This window comes from Monodelphis domestica, chromosome 2, assembly GCF_027887165.1.
Source record: "Monodelphis domestica isolate mMonDom1 chromosome 2, mMonDom1.pri, whole genome shotgun sequence".
Lineage (NCBI taxonomy): Eukaryota > Metazoa > Chordata > Mammalia > Didelphimorphia > Didelphidae > Monodelphis > Monodelphis domestica.
In genome coordinates, this window is record NC_077228.1 from 507,308,910 (window position 1) to 507,326,791 (window position 17,882).

The 17,882-nt window shown below is 40.7% G+C and overlaps 1 protein-coding gene and 1 long non-coding RNA gene across 4 annotated transcripts in view; one reads left to right on the forward strand and one right to left on the reverse strand.

The window, feature by feature from the left end:
- Positions 1 to 17,882, reverse strand: part of PHF12 (PHD finger protein 12) — a 34,117-nt gene that overhangs the window by 14,686 nt on the left and 1,549 nt on the right. Inside the window, exons 1-2 of one of the 2 annotated variants that reach the window (XM_016429250.2) lie at positions 4,012 to 4,075; positions 1,948 to 2,020 (exon numbers count right to left, since the gene is read on the reverse strand). In XM_016429250.2, coding sequence (XP_016284736.1) covers positions 1,948 to 1,998 — 51 coding nt within the window. In that variant the 5' untranslated portion in view covers positions 1,999 to 2,020; positions 4,012 to 4,075. Of the gene's footprint in view, positions 1 to 1,947; positions 2,021 to 4,011; positions 4,076 to 17,882 lie in introns of those variants that run through there. The other variant, XM_056819542.1, reaches the window with a different exon arrangement.
- Positions 59 to 11,822, forward strand: LOC130457539 (uncharacterized). 2 transcript variants are annotated; one of them, XR_008916830.1, is made up of 3 exons: positions 87 to 1,697; positions 7,315 to 7,522; positions 11,554 to 11,822. It is a non-coding gene; the product is annotated as an uncharacterized LOC130457539 (long non-coding RNA). The 2 variants fall into 2 exon arrangements; XR_008916829.1 differs by lacking the exon at positions 11,554 to 11,822 and having other exon boundaries at positions 59 to 1,697; positions 7,315 to 8,451.

The window sequence follows — 17,882 nt, forward strand, 5'->3', positions numbered from 1 at the left end:
ATCTTAACAAATTCTGTAACCACATAGGTACCTCCTACAATGTCACACCCACTGAGGATTCTTAAGTCTATCAAGTTTGATGATACCTATTGTTAAGGGAAATTCAAGTTGGGCAAATCACCAGAAGGCAATTAAAGTAACAAAAGAAATGTAACATTTTATCTAACTGGAGATGAAGCATAGTCTCACCTATATACAGTTATTGCCATGAATAAAATTTTACATTATATTAGGAAGAAATGACACTGAATGGGCCATCTATAGCACCAGCCTGACTAGGAAAGTTAATTTCCAACATCATATCTTTAACTGTAACATTAAAAATATATAATTAGAAAGAAAAAGGAGAATGAGTTCTCAGTCTTCTGTCAGGAAAAGTCAAGTGGGCCTGACATTAAGAAGGAAGTACTTGTTCTATCACTCATCTGTTTGGGTGGGTTGTAGTAACCTGTGGGACATCAAATGAGCTTGATAAATGCTTCCCAAAGGCCAAGGGAAGGTGCTCACCCCTACAAAGAGGAGGCTAGAGGGAGTGGAGTCAGATGAGAGGGGGCTGAACAGCAAAGATCGGCAGATACGGAAGGGGCATGGTGATTGAGCGACTTCCAAAGAAAGAGCAGGCATATCCCTCCCCTTTCACAATGCTTCTAGCAAATGTTGGTGAGACTGGGGGAGACTGAGAGAAGGATATTGGCTTCTCTGGTGAGTTTGGATTCTCTGGTCTAGCAAGTTCTGGAGAGGTTTCCTACTTAGTACTAGCTGATGGAGCTGGGGATGCCGGGGAAGAAAAGCTCATCAGGCCAGGCCAGGGAACAGTTACTCAGTTTGTTGACTTTAAGAGGAACTGAACTACAGCTGTGGTCTAGGTGCATGACTTGGCTCAGGCTTGCTTTTAAACAGGAACCTTGTGCACATATTTGAAAAAATCAAGTCCGCAACACTGTTTACCTTATTCTTAAAAGGCCGAGGACTAAGTTACACATATAAACCACAATCTCTTTGCATCATCGCCTCATCCTGTTTTTGCAAACCAGGAAGTCACCATTCACTATGACATCATGTTTTAGGGCCATGGAAAACAGTGATGTCATGAGAAAGCAAAGTCAAATCACTGATTTACCAAAGGGTTTGGGTGGGTCTAAATCTCCATTCTCTGTGGGCCACAATCCAAGGCCCACAGTTTAAAGACTGGCCTTCAAATACTCTGGACAGAATCACAAATCCATTTCCTTAAGATATAACTTTCCTTTGGGAACTTTTCTAAGAAGTTCTCAGAGAGGAAAACTCAAATATATTCCTATAGCAAGTACTAAAACATGGGGAAAAGTAGTGCTAAAGGCACAGATGCTTCTGGCTCAGACTAAGTGAGAGTGGGGTGGGAAGGGATGGGCGATCTAAGGTTCAAGTCGTCCCCCTGCTACTCTATCTAGCCAAATATCTGACCATATTTCACCCTCCAGTGATTTCTTTGCCTCAGGATGGGTTAGGTTCTATTCTTATTGAGTTGGGGGCAACAGCCATACTTTTATGGTCTGTTGTTGGTTGAATTCCATTCTAACAGAAAAGCTAGTTCCAACTGTGGGGAGAGCTGCCACCTTCAAGACAACCTGAGATTTTACCAAGAGCTCGGAGAAAGAAAATTCCCCAAATGGCAGGGATATGACTACTTTGGTTACTGACTCCTTAGTGACATCTCTGTAAGTTGATCTTCCTTTACCTGTCTCTGTAACCCCAAGTTAAGATTTTTCTCTCCTATTGGGTCGCATTGTGTTCCAGAAGGGGTAGGGAGGGTGTTCCAGGGCAAAGGGATATATAGGAAAGAAGTTGAAAGAATGTCTTTATGATGAGGCAGTGAAAAGGGGTTGGCAGATAGCAAATTCAAAAATTTCAAGAGCAGCTGGTCAGGAAGTTTGCTCATTAATAGTCTCACAGAAAGAAGCCTTTTACCTTTCTTCGAACAGTGCATCGATGACACATCCACTCTCCAGGAGGCAGCATCTCTTCACTCAATGGAGGGTTACTGCAAGGAGGGACAAGGGTCAGCTCAGGAACAGGCAGATGGAGTGGAAACAAGCTCCACCACCCACTGCATGCTCCTAACCCCCTTGTTCTGAATGGGCAGTCAGTACAGCACACAACACACTTTTCATAGGTCAGTTGGGATTCCCAATATACCTTTGGTCAGGACTACTCTCCCTATGTCAGAAAAGAGAAGCCAAACAGGGCATCGCAGGCTGGACTCTTGTTTGGCACCCTGGGCTTTGAAGACCTATGAATCATGCTGCCAGCTGAACCCAAGGGCAGACCCCTGGATCAGTTTCTGTGGGGTTTTGCCAAGGTTGGATCCTACTGAACTCTTTAGAGGAGTCACAAATGTATTTGTAAAAGAATTTTATGTTCCTAGGCACACAATATATCTAGGCAGTTCTCGGTTTTAGTTCCTAGAAATCACTTATTTGGCTCTGACACCAATTATTCCCTCCATCAAGTGTGAGAAATACCAGAAACACCACTGAATTGTGAACAAATATTCACCTTTTAGCAACTGAGCTGAAAACTGCTGTTGTCACCCTTAAGAGTTTAGATCCAAACCAGTAGCAGAACTCTGAAATTACTCAACACCCTGATGTGCTTCACCAGAGAATAAATAACAAACCTGTAAAGGTCAACCTTAGTTCTAGTTCCCTTCCCAAAGCTCCTTGAAGGCCTCATTATCATCTCAGGGGGTTGCTTATCAGGAGACAGAAAACTGGAGGCACAAGGCCTGCTCAGACATGTTTTAGACACCAAAGGACTAGGGGTGAATGTCAACTGCACCAACTTCCACTCCTATTTTCTAGGCCAGTTATCTCCACTCAGATTGCCTTAGATGGCCCCATCCACACGAACAAAGGGCAGGACAAAAACATCTACTTCCCTAGACTATGTTATGGCCTGTTCCATTAAAAGTTTCACTGAAGGCCAATTCTTGATTAGGATCTGTTTCACCAACTCACTAGCCTTGACCTTTATGCTCTTTACAGGACTTATATACAGAAAGAAGGGAAGGGGAAGGGGAAATAGCCAGGACCACTAGGAAATTTTTTACTCATCTGCACAGCCTGTGGATTAATTGAAAGGGCTCTAAGAAGTGAATGAGTGCCCTGGGCAGATAAACCAAAGCAGGATGACAGCACTTTTCAAGGAAATCTGCTTCCAGATAAAGCTGGGCAGATAAAGAGGGCAGGGCCAAGGTCTCATGAAGTCAAGCTGAAAGTTAGCTGACAGGGTCATTTCAGGAAATAAAAGAGACTTGCTCTTTAAATAAAAAAAAAAATAAAAAATCTGTTAGGCTTTCTCTCTTTACTTCAAAGGAGGAGATTCTAGAATAGTCAAGGCAAAGGCCACTCAACAGTTAATCAGGTCATGGGGAGCAGATGGTCTCCTGGCCTCAATGGTCCTGTCTGACAGAGGTTACAACTCCCATGGGCATCTCTACGCCTATAGTTTCTCATCTCAAATCTCTGTAACCCTTCTGTCTTTTATTCAATTGGAAAGATCCTGGAGTGGGAGTCAGAAGAGCTGGACTCTGGTTCTGGATCTACCACTAACTAGCCAAACCTTGGTTTTTAAACTGTTAGGTGGGAATAGCATCATGAACTCTGCAAGTCTTGCAGCTGCTAAGAGGGAAGACATGTGAAAGGGTGTTGCCAGTGGTAAGAAGTAATGTAAATATAAATACAAATGTGGAGTCAGAAACTTTCTTTTTATACCAAACCCATGGTGTCTCTGATTTGCAAGGGCAGGGGGTGATTTTACACTTGGTTTAATACGCCACAGCCCCAACAATGTCTCACATATACTGAAGGCAAAAGGAAACCCATTAATTGGCTAAAAGTTGAGTCAATAAGGATGGAAATGGATGGTTCAAAAGTCCTGTGACCTAAGTCAATCCTTAGTGGTCATGTTAGGAAGCTTTTGGTTTGGTTACCTAAGGGTGATGTAGTAGGGGCAGAGACTCAGAAGACCCACCTTCAAGTGTTCCTCAGACATAACCTGGGGCAAGGCAACTCCAAGTTGCAAGGAAGGTGTAGATCTGCATTGGGAACCAAAAAGATGACTCACCAGGAAGCCCTAACACACATGAAATCACAGGTTCCCTTAAAAACAAAAATTGGTTGGTTTTGTTTTGTATGTATGCAATATTTGGTTGTATCACACATGAAATGATTCTCTTTTTTTCTAATGTAATTTAAATAAGGAGAGGAAAGACTGGAGATAACATTTCTATTTGCATGCTCTCCAGCAGGGTATGTAACCCATACTATTTTCATTTTTATAAATTGTATTCTCATCTCTGCTCCTTTCTGATGAACTGTCACCAGAAGAGTCTCTCAAAGACTATGTTTTCTCATCTGCTTTCAGAATTCTTGTTGGATGTGCACAAAGGTGTGGAATAACTGGGAAAAAGCAAGAGACACTATAGGGAATAAAAGGTTTGGGAAATTAGAATATTTCTCCTGTGTGCTAGAAGACAATGAGGAGAAGGAAGGATATTTCTTTGCTCACTTAAAACAAAAGTTACAAACTTTATCAGGGACAGACTGAAACGAGAATTTAAAAAGGATATACCCTGTGAAAGAGAATCATCTTAAAACAGGATCAAAAGAGAGGGTAGGCCCAAGTCTTCTGAAAATAATAAGCCTTGTTTAGAAACTATTTTTGAGCTAAAACACAGAAGAGACTTCCTTGACAAAATCCTCCTTCTTAAGTGAGCACCCCTAGTCCTGCCATAGGTCTACTCTCAACTTATTTCTAGTTATTTCAAAGGTGGCTTTCCAATTCCTATTTCTAGGTAGAAAAGACATTATGAAACCAATACAGGGAAGCTTGATTGCAGTTGGGGGATAAGCTGAGGAACCAGTTCCTAAAGAGGTTGTTTTGCAAATAGACTGAGTACTGCTTCACATCACTATCACGTAAACAGCAATGAAACTCATTGGAGAAGAGACTGTGAAGCTTTGAGGGTTGTCTCAAACTTGTTCTCTATAGAACTCAGTTATCAGCTGCCATGTCTCAAAGTTGAATTTCTCTAGTAAAAGGGTTTGTGTATCCTTAAACTCAGTGCCATTTGTGAGAATCTGCAAAGATGATCACATGTAAGATGGAATGAAAACGATAAAACTGTCAAAGTATTTTACAGCATACCCCCTCCCCTCCAAATGGAATAAAAAGGATCAATTTTTCTTTTATAAAGCACTGGACAGAAGGAAAGCATTGCGAGTGAAAAGTTCTAGGAGTGGGTGGGATGGGTTACTTCATTAGGATTAAGTCTGTGTAGTAAGAGAACTCCATTCCTTCAATTGCCAGAATTAGTTGTAAAGATACTGCTTGTTCTTTACTTTGCCTAAAGTTTGGTGGAATAAAAGCCTCAACCTGAATTCAATATCTTAATACCTTGAGGACTTTATAATCAAATACAGGAGAAGATTGACGTACATGAAAATAACAAATCTGAAAATCAGACTGCCTGACACTTAATAAAATAAAGAGATCCAAATGGAAACTTTGTAGCCATACAGAATCAAAGATTTCAATGTTTAGGGATATTGGAGTGAATGAAAGGTGTCATAAGAGTTATCTATTTTTAGTGCTCCGAAGGGACAATGACTTGGCTCTTGCCCTCCTCTGAGTTTTAGGAGATTCAGGAGAAGAAACTCTCAAGACAGGAGGGGCCCAATTGCAGCACTGAAGCAAATTAATTGTATGATGACTAGAAGGCAAGTCTAGATCAGTTTCCTTACCTATAAAATTAGGGGGTTGTATTGGATTGTTTCTATCCATGGTCCCTTGTAAGCTCTAGAATCCTATTATCTAGTGATTATTTTTAGAGGAAAAAAAATTAATGCACCCAGGGCAACTGGGTGGTGAAACAGATAGAACCTGAAATCAGGGAAGATCTGAGTTAAAATCTGATGCCAGATACTAGCTCTGTGACCCTGGGCAAGTCACTTCATCCTGTTTACCTCATTCTCCTCATCTATGAAATGAGCTGGAGAAGGAAATGGAGAACCACTCCAGTGTCTTTGGCAAGAAAACCTCAAATAGGGCCATGGAAGAGATAGGCATGATTGAACAACAACAAAATCTTGAGATGCTTGAAATCTTCAGATTTCCGAGGTTTCAGGGGAGAGGGAGTGTTTTTGTAGCAAGGAGACTTATCTTCCAGCAATAGAACTTTAAATCTAACTGGATGTTTTCAATAGATCTTTTGAGAGTGAATCAAGTTCCCAGAAATGGCTTTGTCTTTTGAATTGGGGCTGGCCAGATTGAAACAACTTACAGCTGGTCAGGAGGCTAAATATCTCTTTTATTTCTGGACTCTGCAACACTAATTCTTAATAAGAACATGGCCAGAAATCAATCAATCCCTTGTTCTCTCTATCCCTCCATAACTTCTGGGGATGAGTTTTTCTTCTTCAGCTCCTAGCCAGTGTTCTGCTTTCTAGTTCACTATTTATTTTAACTGCTGTTACCTGATCTTAATGATATTTTGCTAGTTATAAAACAGTTTGTAGTGACCGAGCTCTGAATCTTGGAAGTCAGTACAATGGAGAGATGTGCTTCTCAAAGTAGATCATCAATACAGTGGGGCTTTAGAATTCTGGTAAGACATTAACAAAGCATTTGCATACAAACCAATCAAAACTGGTCAGAGACATTTATTTTACAAACCAGCCCTCCCACCAAACCATTTTGTACAGCACTGCTCCATCCAAAATCTTCAGATGGAGCTGTGATCTCACGGATTTGTAGGTCCCCTACAACCCAATGATGCAGATCATAGTTTCACTCTATTCTTCCTTCATGAAGCCTCAATCCAAATGATCAGTCTGTTTGGTGATGAAAGTGTTTAGATCTTAGTGTTAATAGTATTTCTGGAGGGTGACCAATTTAATAGTCATCCAATGGGGGAAAAAAACAAACAAAAACACACAAAAAAACACCTCACCTAGCTAAATGCAACGACTGTACTGTCGGACCTCTGCATGGCCAAGCTCTGAGCTCTGCTCACCACTAGATGATTCCAACTCAGAGCCAAAGAACTGCATCCTGTTTTCCTTTAGAATGCGGCATTCATTCACTAATGAGGGTGACTCCCCACTGCAGGTGGAAGATGGTGGTAGTTGTCATGGTTCTGGGCTCTAATTAAGAGGATCTATTTCAAGTCAGATACCAATGTGGTTTATCTGGCTCTGCTCTCCCTTACCCTCCTCATCTATTAATACCTACGAACTTATACTAAATTAACTTTTTTTTTTTGTTGGCTACCAGTGGGACCTGTTGCTTCACAGAATGTGTTAATTATCCATAGAACAAAAGCAGTTTTTCAATATGGAACTGGAAGGGAGGAAAGAAAACAGAAGGAAGTAAAAGAAAAAAGAAGGGAGAAAGGGAGCTGGAGAAGACATTTTATTTCAGACATCTTCCAAGGACTGCAGGCTCATCTTTGTTTCCCAGAGAAGCACACAACTTGCAAAGGGTAATCCAGCAAAGTAACACTAACATTAAGATGGGGTTCCAGATCTCCAAATCTTAAGTATGTCAAAAGGGTAGAACTAGTGGGGCAGAGAAAAGGGAAGAGATGGAAAAACTTCAAGAAGGAATTTTGTTCAATCTATTCTACTTGGTCTGAAAAAATATCTTCATATTGAACATGAAAAAAAAAACACCTGACAAAACACCAGTAAATATAATTTTTGAATACATACAAATATATGCCTGGCAGTTAACATTAGTTTCACCAAAACAAAAAAAAAACACCCCACAAAAAACAAAAACCCCACCAAAAAACCAAACAATGAACTGGTAGCATCCTTTCTGGAAGAATTCTGAATTTTCCAGGTCTCTAGATTTCTTATTTAGACATCTTTGGTAGAGTTTCCAATGGGACCTAATAAGAGTAAAATTAATAATATCCTTATAAATCTTAGGAAAACTAGGATTTTACTATCCCCTCTACAATTAGGGAAGGGGAAAGAGATATTTCCGTAAGAAAACAATAGCACTGAATAGCCTTGATTTTCACAGCTCATATATTTAAGGACCTCCATGGGAAAAAAAATCCTGGAATTATATTTGGCATCATGGTTAAGATAGGCTTAGTTAGGGCTGATTTATCCATCTTCAGCTTGGTCTAGCCACTTCTGACCAACTGAGGATACAAGTTGATAGGATTCAAAGTAGGAAGTTTAAGGGGATAACTGAAATATCCATGACTTTTTGGCCTCCTAGTGGCCGTCTTGATTTACAGAGGGATCAGTAGCAACATAAAAATGGGCTGCTCAAACCAGCTAGAAAAAGGGATGTTTGTTAAGGTTTTTAAAAACGAGGATAAAAAAGATTTATGGTTATGTTTGAATTTAGTACTATTTGTTTTGAGGGAATAAAATTCAAATCTTAGGAAGAAAATTAAGATCTCTGGTCATGTATTCCAGTTGTCTTCTGAAAGAAGGACCATTTTATGGAGGTAGGAGAGATGATGGCCATGTTCAAGTATGCCAGTAAGATAAAAGGCAAAAAGAGAAATGAACTCCACAGGGGCTCTCCCCCAAACCTCCTTTATTCCAGCTACTGACGCAAATACAGCTGTCCTGCTAACTCCATAAAGAACAAGGATCACTGGTTTTCTCATGCACAGCCCCAGTGGCAGAGTGCTAAGAAGGAAACTAATGGGAGTGCCAGGGCACTACAAATGCCCCATTGAGAAATCCAGCCCCTTGCGTCATTTCCAGAGGCACACAAGTCAAACAGGCTAACTGTGCCCCCAAATTACATGCTTCTTTGCAGAGTTGGCCTGTGGCATCCTCCCAGCAGGGGACACCTGGAGAAGATCGTTACAAGTCAAAGCATCTTGGGAGGGGAAAAAGAAAAAAAGAGTATAAAACCAACAGCTACTAGGGTCAGGTGTTCACCTTTGCTACTCTCTAAAAGATACCTAATAGTTGGCTTCCTATGTCACAGTCTGATACCCCTAGTGTTCTGGGCTGGCCTATCACACTTTAGAATAGTCCACAATTCTAAAAAGTCTGTCCTGGGACAGGACAGCATGTTATTTTAATGATTACTTATTTCATTCACTTCAGAGAACATGCTGAAATTTCACTTGCTTTTAAAACTAGATAAAATTCCAGTCTCAATAAATTTCTATTAATCAGAGGGAATGTTCCACTGGGATAAATAATCCAACAAGTGGACCTATGCATTTCATAAATATCTAAGGCGTGAGAGACTAGGTACTGAATTTTTCTTTTTAAATTTGGGCTAAATCTTACTGGATTATCACATTCAGTGATCCAAGAGCTAAAATGCAGTGAGTGGGTTTGGGGAAGTTACAGCTTCTGATATCGTACCTTAAATCCAGCAAAGGTTCAAGAGATAAAAAGCTCTAATAAATCACTTTATCTAAAATAGTTAAATTAGAGATGAGGTTTTTACTTCATTTATCCTCCTCCTTCACAGGACCTTATTAGAGAACATTATCTGAGCTAACACATGTAAGCTTTCCACTCTCTAGTTCTACTTATAAACCTCAGGCCTCCCTGCCCTACATTATTTAAGTAATCTCATGGGCGGGCTGTCAAGCTGTGCTGGGCCCAGGTTTGGGGCTGCAGATAAGTGCCCACTAGGGCTTCTGAGAAACCTCCCAGATTCTTACCCCTAGTGACCTAGTTAGACACGGAACTCTTAAGATGGAAAGTCATCATTTACCCCCTCAGGAACTCAGAGTCTCAGAGTCTAGGCTAAAATTTTGGGATGATTTATATGCAAAGAATGATTGTTCTGAACTTTATGTATATTAAAAATAATGAAATTTTAAGAAAGCCTCCTTAAGAAATGAAGCCTGTATATACAGCCCTGCTGAGATAGGGCACTTGACCACATCTTTTTTGTTTAAACCCTTACCTTCCATCTTAGAATTAATATTGTGTATTAGTTCTAAGGCAGAAGAGTGGTAAGAGCTAGGCAATGGGGGTCAAGTGACTCACCCAGGGTCACAAAGCTAGTAACTGAGACCATATCTTAATATAAGAGATCGCAGATACTTTCCAGAATATAATTTCTTAAATATCATCAAAAAGGTGGTATGCACACCCAATTATATGAAAGGGGAGAAAATGGTCATTTCACAGAGAATGTTAGGTCACTAAGGTAGGATGATTAATTCTCATCAATGCCAGACAAGACCAAAGAAGAAAGAAAAAAGACAAGGGAGAGTATGTGTGTGTAAAAACACTCAAGCCCCTTGACAAATTAGTGCTTACCAAATAGGAACATTGGTGGCCTTTTTTTCTTTCTTATTTATATCTTTAAATATCATCTTCCATTCTTAAATAATCCCTGCCCCTCCATTATCTAGCCATCCATCGTAATGAAGGTGAGAGAAAATAGATTCGGCAAAACCGACATGCCAACTCTGTGACAGTTCATGCAAAATTCCTCAGCCAGATTGTCCCACTTCTGCAAAGGAGGAATTCCTTTCTACTTCCAAGAGGCTATTAGGCAAACTAAGGAAAATGAACTAATGCCTAAATGTTGAAATAGGAAAGCGGGAGTCCATAAACATTTAGTTGGCTTATTGGAGTCCCATCTTCATAATTCACTGATTAATAACAGAGAATAGCCAACTGACAGTTCATAAGAGATTCTTTAGAAAACTTCCTCTAAATCTCTGGAAAAACTAAGACCAGCTCCTCAAAATGGAAAATGATGGGTACAAAGCTCAATCTCTGAACAAAGACAACTGAACTACTTTCTGACTGATTCAGTGAAGTAGGAGTATGAAACAGCCCCCCAAAGTCTTTAGAGGTCATTGGGCTCATGGAAGGAAAAACAACGGGAGCCCTGGGGAGTCTGCTTTTATAACAGAGGAACTTATTTCCACAGCCTTCATTGAAGTTTTGTGCCGTTCATCAGCATCCCTGCTGCCCTGAGTTCTTTCTAGTCATAAATGCAGAACCTAGATAAGAGAAAGGTAATACTTCATATCCCTCTGGGATCACAGCAGCACAGAGGCCTGCAAGTGGGCAGATGCTGCCACAAATGGGGCTCCAATTGGAAATCCAACTTGCTGGAGATTCAGAGAGGATTTCCCCCCAGTCTGGCCTGGAGGTAAAGTGATGTCTTTGGGCCACTGTTAAATTCAAACCCCACAGAGAGTCATCTCCAGCTCACTAGAGCTTATTTCAAAAAAGTGCCTCATGCTGAGCTGAGATCAGTGGGAAAGACTGAAGCTGGGTTCGTTCAGACTCGGATGTTTCTCCTCATCCTGCTGTTATTCTATTTATCTTTTGTCCTCTCAAGACTGGAGAGCATTTCCTTGGAGATAGTCTGTGAAATTTGCTAAAAAGCATGGGAAGGGCAAAAAATTAAACACCAAAGCTACTGATATAGAGGAAAGTGAATGTAATTAGGAAGAGGGGAATGGCTGTGATGTTTATGTTAACAAAAGGTACCATCCTCTTGGAATGACCCCAACGTCATTTCTGTTCCCCAAACAATGTTTATTGCTAGGTATCACTACTCAGACATGTGCAGAAGAGATGTGTCAGCTCTGGATTCTCAAGCAGTTCTCTGGGAAACTGCAATAAGAATCAAAAAGGAAAATTTGCAGCTGCTCTTTGGAGGAGGCCGTGAAGTTACTCATTAACTAACTTCCACCAATAACAAGTCTCAGACAAATCTCAGTTTGCCTCTGCAAGGTGTACTTATAGTACTTAGAATCTTATGGTGAAATGAATGCTATTGAAAGAGAACAGTCTGAATACACTTTTATGGATCAATATTGTTTCTTTCTTTTTTCAATTTTCATTCTTTACGCTTTTTTAAAATTCCACACAAGTATACTTAAACATGGCTACTATTTCTGAAAGAGTGGAAGCACCATTCTTTATTTCACTGAGATTTAGGACCCACCTAAGATCACAGGATAAAGATTGCATTCATTAAAAAAGGGGAGGTAGAAGAGTTATTCCTGTGATGATCTGAACTGTTCTGAAATTATAAGCAGAGGTCCCCTAGTGACCCATGCCTTGTGTTTTGAGCATGATGACAAGCCAATAATACCACCCCCTTAAAATTTAGCTATGACATACATTGAATATACTGTCTTCCTCTTTCTGAAAGCTAGCATACTGACAGGGATAGCCTTGTTTTGTCTCTGGGGAGACCAGGGTTATGAAGAGGAAATGTCTAAGAGTCCCTCACTGGGTAGCAATGGAGAGAGCCACTTCTTAGTACTCCTTAGGGCATTTCAGCCAAGAAGGGAGGGGAGCAGGTCTATTTCTGTTAGAGCAATTCAAACTTTTGGCATCTTAAGGATGAAAACATTTCCAGGAGCCTAAGGTGTGTCAACACAGCATGTAGCATCACATCCCAAACCAACCCCTTCCACCTGGGCTGCCTGCTTTTTTTACTATATATCTAAGGAATTTGAAGAGGGGGGGAGATCAGAGAGACAGATTTCAACAAAGAATCAAAAGTCAGAAGGAACTTCATCAGCCATATGGTCTGACCTAAATTGAAAGACCCCATCTTCTTCTCCCCCATATGACAAACAAGTGGCCTCTTTTAAAGGCAAACATTTGGCTTCCTTTTATACTACTTTGTCAACTCAAAGGGCATACCAATGCCTTGTTAAAGGACACTTTCACTTTTTTTCTCAAAAAAATGTTGTTGTTGTTGTTATATTAAAGTTCCCAGGGATCTCCCTCCCTTCCATCTCTTTCCCTTCCTGAACTAGAGAAGGCACCCACTGGTATCATTGAACTTAAAGGGCAGGTAAAATTAGATGGAAGCAAAAAATCCTGATTTTAATATAATTGGTTTCCTTTGTAAGCCTTTGAATTTTAAAAACACTCTGAGAAGGGATCTATAGGCTTTAGTCTGCCAAAGAGGTCCAGGACACAAAATGTTAAGAATGTCTTCTCTATGCTTTTTCCATTTATTGATGTTGGGGTTTAGATTCTAACATCCAAGGATAAGTCAGTTCACTATATAACATAACAATCAACTCTTCCCTCTAGTTAACCTGGGTTTAAATGAGTCAGTTGACCTAAGTAATTTCCAAAGCAAGCTGTTAATTACTCGTTTTATAAATTAAATTGCAGCAATTAAAGTCTTCCTCCTTAAACCAAGAGCCTCCAGGTACAAGGACAGATACAAAGAATACCTTCCCACTTCACACCACACATATAGATATATTGTGGGAATGTCTGAGCGAGAGAAACAAGAGACTATATATATACATTTATATGTAGATAGATAGAGAGATTTGGACAACATGAAAAAGGCCATTTTCATTTCCAGAATTCTTGGCCAGAAAAGTTGAAAGAATAAAAAAACATGCCAATCACTCTGAAGTTGTCTTTACTAAGACATAGCATCTGGCTCTAAGCTAAATAACCATTCATTAGCTATTTATTCCGATCCAGAGAGATGTCAAATTACCATCTAGAAGGAGGAAGAAGACCAAACAGCAGAAGGACAACAAGTGAGATGGATGTCTATGTCCTTTTGAATTTTATATATAATTTGTTTTCATTCTGATCTGTGTAAATTAAATGTCTTTCATTAAAAATACAACAGTGACAACTAGAACTACTCAGTGCAAATTAGACAATTTATTGGAAATTTCTCCTCTGATTAGGCTTAAAAAAAATTCTCTGAAACTTTAGACATGCTTGGAGCTTAAAATAGATGTAAGAGAACCACAGCTCTAGAATTCACAAGCATGACTGAAAGAACTGTACACCATTACATGCTTGTAAAAATCAAAGGATGGGCACAGTGCAAAGAGTCTGGAGTAATTTTCATGACTTCAAATCTGGCCTCAGACACTTACTAGCTAGGTGACCCTGGGCAAGTCACTCAACTCTGTTTGCCTCAGTTTCTTCATCTGTTAAATGTTAAAGGAAATGGCAAATTACTCTAATATTTTTGCCAAAAAAACCCCAAATGGGGTCACAAAGAGTCAGACACGACTGAAAAAAAGTCAACAAAAAGCCAAAGGGTATACTAGTTAATTTTATAAGCTTAAAAAACCACAAGCATATTAGAGAAGCCTATTACTGAAGTGTTTTGAGAACTGAAACATAGGAATATACTATTAGATTGATAAGGTAACCTACCTTTCTACAGAGTATGATAATGACATTTTGAATTTTACAAGTTGCTTCAAGGACCATGATAAATTATGTGTTTCGGGAGAAATTTACCTCCTTTTTCAATCTGAGCCTTTTCTTCTTACCCTCAATTGTCCTTAAACCACTTAGATTATAGAAAATTTGGTAAATATACAGCTAATATTAAATCCTTCGTCTTTTTTTAAATGGACTGTGATCTCTTCAAACCTCTGAAATGGAGCTTGATTATCTTGTATAGGATATTACCCAAAGGTATTTTAACCAATTTTGAGAAGCAACCATTTAGATGTAAGTTAAACATTTAAGCTAAAAGTTTAAATAGAACACTTAAAATTTTAAAAATACACAGATCTTATTAAAATACAGCAAATACAAAGAAAGTTTTGTTCACTATAGCTTAGAAACATTCTCCTGCTCAAAGAGATGTTGAAAACAGATCAGAAGTGTCACTGGGCAGCACATACCTCACAAGTTCCATCTCAAAATCAGATCCTTCTAATTTCTCAATCCTACTAAGAGAATTCCTCAGTCACATGGCAGTATACCAGAAGCAGCTCACAGACCTGACAAAACCAGGAAAAACCTATCCTAGCTAATCATCAGAATGTTCTGCACACTAGTTCAAGGTGGCAGTTTTCTACTTCACGTGAGAAACCTCTCTTGCTGTGACTCGATAAAAAGAATATGTAGAACTCTAAGGTGAGCTCAGTTTTGCCCTTGCAGCAGAGACTTTTTTTACTCTCATTCTTAGAAAACCTCATTTTGCATCTTGCTGCCAGCACCAGGGAGAGGAAAGCCAGCCAACAATTCCAAATATAACATGCGGAGGCAAATGCTGCAGAAATCTGTCTGACGGGAAACAAGCATGCTGAGTGAGGTAAGGTAGAGATGCCTGTTCAATGGGACAGTCTTAGTTCCTAATTCACTTTGGAGTTAAGAGCTTGGTAAGAGGAAATCAGAATGTCTTTCATCAAATCCAATACTCAACCCCATCAGTGTTCACTTTGCCATGGGGGCAATCATCCCCATGTCAATCCTAAAGATGGCCTAGTAAACCCAGGTTCAGTCTAACTTCAAATCCATTTTAGGAGTTAATCCACTATGTGACCGGCATTGTCAGAAAGCAGAACTTACAGCCTTGCACAATGGATCCTTTGGATGCTCAGGAAACATTAAAAAAAAAAAAAGATCCTTCTTCCACCTCATCTAACACAGGCTTGGTATCCCTTCCCACCACTCTGAATAATTGATGTACCAATTAAACTTGGATAAATGATTCAACTGTCACTTAAACAAGTGCTTACACGTCATTTCCTATGCTCTTATTGTTCAGTGACATCATTAGGTTAGGCAGTGACTTGCCTAACCTATCACTCTGCTCTTTCACAGAAAAAGATCTAGAAAGAAACAGGTGTGCTAGCCTAATTGAGAGAGAAACCACTGTTCTTCTCACAGAATAAAACAGGCTAAAGAAAAAGAAAGGCCAGGAAAACAGCTGACTTGGCCTGATCATTTCCTTCTTTTAGCTCCTTTGGTAAAAATCTCATGGTTCAGTGCAATGTCATGAAACCAGAATCTAAAATTTGTCTAGGTGTTTGAGACATTTCACCAGGTCCTTTTCACAATTTAAGCTGACAAGATATCCAGGAAGACATAAAAGACCCACCCTACTGAGTTGTGAATAAAGAAATATGGTAGCAAAATGCTTTGCCTTGAAGGATTTACAAAACTCTAATGCACCAGGCAAAGATGGAGTAAGCAGTCATTATCATGTTTATCAAAGTAAATATGCAATGGGAAGTTGAAGAAGCCTGTGCAAGTCAACTGTTTCCAAACAACTCCTATAGGGATGTGTTGAACCTGAACCCCATATGGAGTCATGTATAACTCATAAGGATAAGTCAATTTTTGTAAAGCCAGGAGTGAAAAAAAATCCTCCAAGGATAACTTTGATAAGAATTAATCAGATTACTATCATCTTGGAAGTATAGTGATATAGGTGGCAGAAGAATGGGATAAATAAGCCCAGTTTATAGGATGAGTTATCAGGAATTCCTATCTGAAAATAGAGCTTCTAGCTTCCTCACCAATTCCAAAGGGCACTGTTTTCTAAAATCAGTAAGAAATAGAAAGTAGATTGCTCCTACCTCAACATAAACAAAAGGGTGTTGCATGATTTAAACATTACCTGAAGTTGTCAGTGGTACATTCAGGTCCATCATCCTTAAGTACAGAAGAAAACACATGCCCTACCTTAACTGGAGCCTCAAGTTGCCAATTACCACTACCATCTCATTCACAGAGGGAAAAAATAATTTTTATTCAATGAAATGCAATCTGGACAAACCAGAATTTCACTACAGCTAGAGTGAAAAAAAATTATTACAGGTTGACAAGACAGTTTCAACTGATTAATATAAAAATTCAGGGGTTGGGCTTAACACTTTGCAACCCAATGCACACCTGTACAAGGCCCAAAGTTTGAAACAACAGGCCCAGCTTTATGAAAGGCAGGAGACTAATGAGGGCCTTATCAAATATCCAAGTTCTGCGAGAAGCCATCACACTCCGCTAAGAACCAATTACATCCAAGAGTAAAGCATTAACCTACTTCGAAAACCCAGTCCACAATCCAGCCCCGATATGACATCTACCAAACAACCACAATCTGAAACAAGAACAACTGAAACTGTCAATTCACAGCAAACCTTCAGGTACAGAAATTCGATAGCCCAGAGCCAGAGCCAGCCTGAAGACTTCCCTGCAGTTGCATTCCACATCCCAGGAAGTGTATTCTGTACTCGGAAAGGCAGGGCCCCCTCCTTTGGCATTAGTCATTTCATCATAAACATTTTAAAAGCTGGCAGCAAAGATTCCTGCAGGATAAACATTTCTGCCCCAGCAGCACTCCTGGACCAAACTATCTGGGGAACAGTAACAAGCCTCTTCCCACACAACTTCTGACCACAACCTTAATTTCCATACTATCCGTAATCAGTCTAATAAGTGGTTCAAACCCCCACAATGGGCACAAATATGGAGCAAACAGCATTCCGATCTATCACAAATTGGGGAAGGAGTGAATGCAACTAAAAAAGGTGGGGAGGGCGCCTGGGCGCTACCCCCCCCCCCCAGCCCTGCCCAGTTTGCTCTCTCCTCATCTCCCATCAGTCCAGCTGTGCCTCAGCCGGCGGCCCGAGTCAACTGTTGCAGCGGAGAGGCTAAGGCCCAGCGGCTATCTGGGCTCCGGAGGCGCTGAGGCCTTTCAGGAGGAGAGGGGAGGGCAAGAGAGGGAGGGGAGGGGCGGGAGCTCCAGTTTAAACGCCCCTCGGCCAGATGGTTGTGGGCTGAGCCGCAGCGGCTGCGGCAGAGGAGGCGGCCGGCGCCTAGCGCCCAGCTCCACTGTCGGCAGGCCCCCTTCTCCGGGCTGGACCGGCAGGAGAGGAGCCGGCGCTGGCCCGGCCTCTCAGGGCTGGCGGGCGCACGCTTCCGCCCTGGGCAGCCAAGGATTTCTCAGCCCGGGACCAAGCCAGCCTAGCCAGCGAGGAAGCAGCGCAATGGGCGCCCGGGACAGCTGACCACAGGCTGGGGTGGCACGGGGTGGGCAGAGACCGGGGGCCGGTCTCCCGGGGCTGCAGCCGCGCCGGCACAGCGTCTCCGCAGCCAAAATGGCGCTGAGAATAAAAATATAATTTAAAG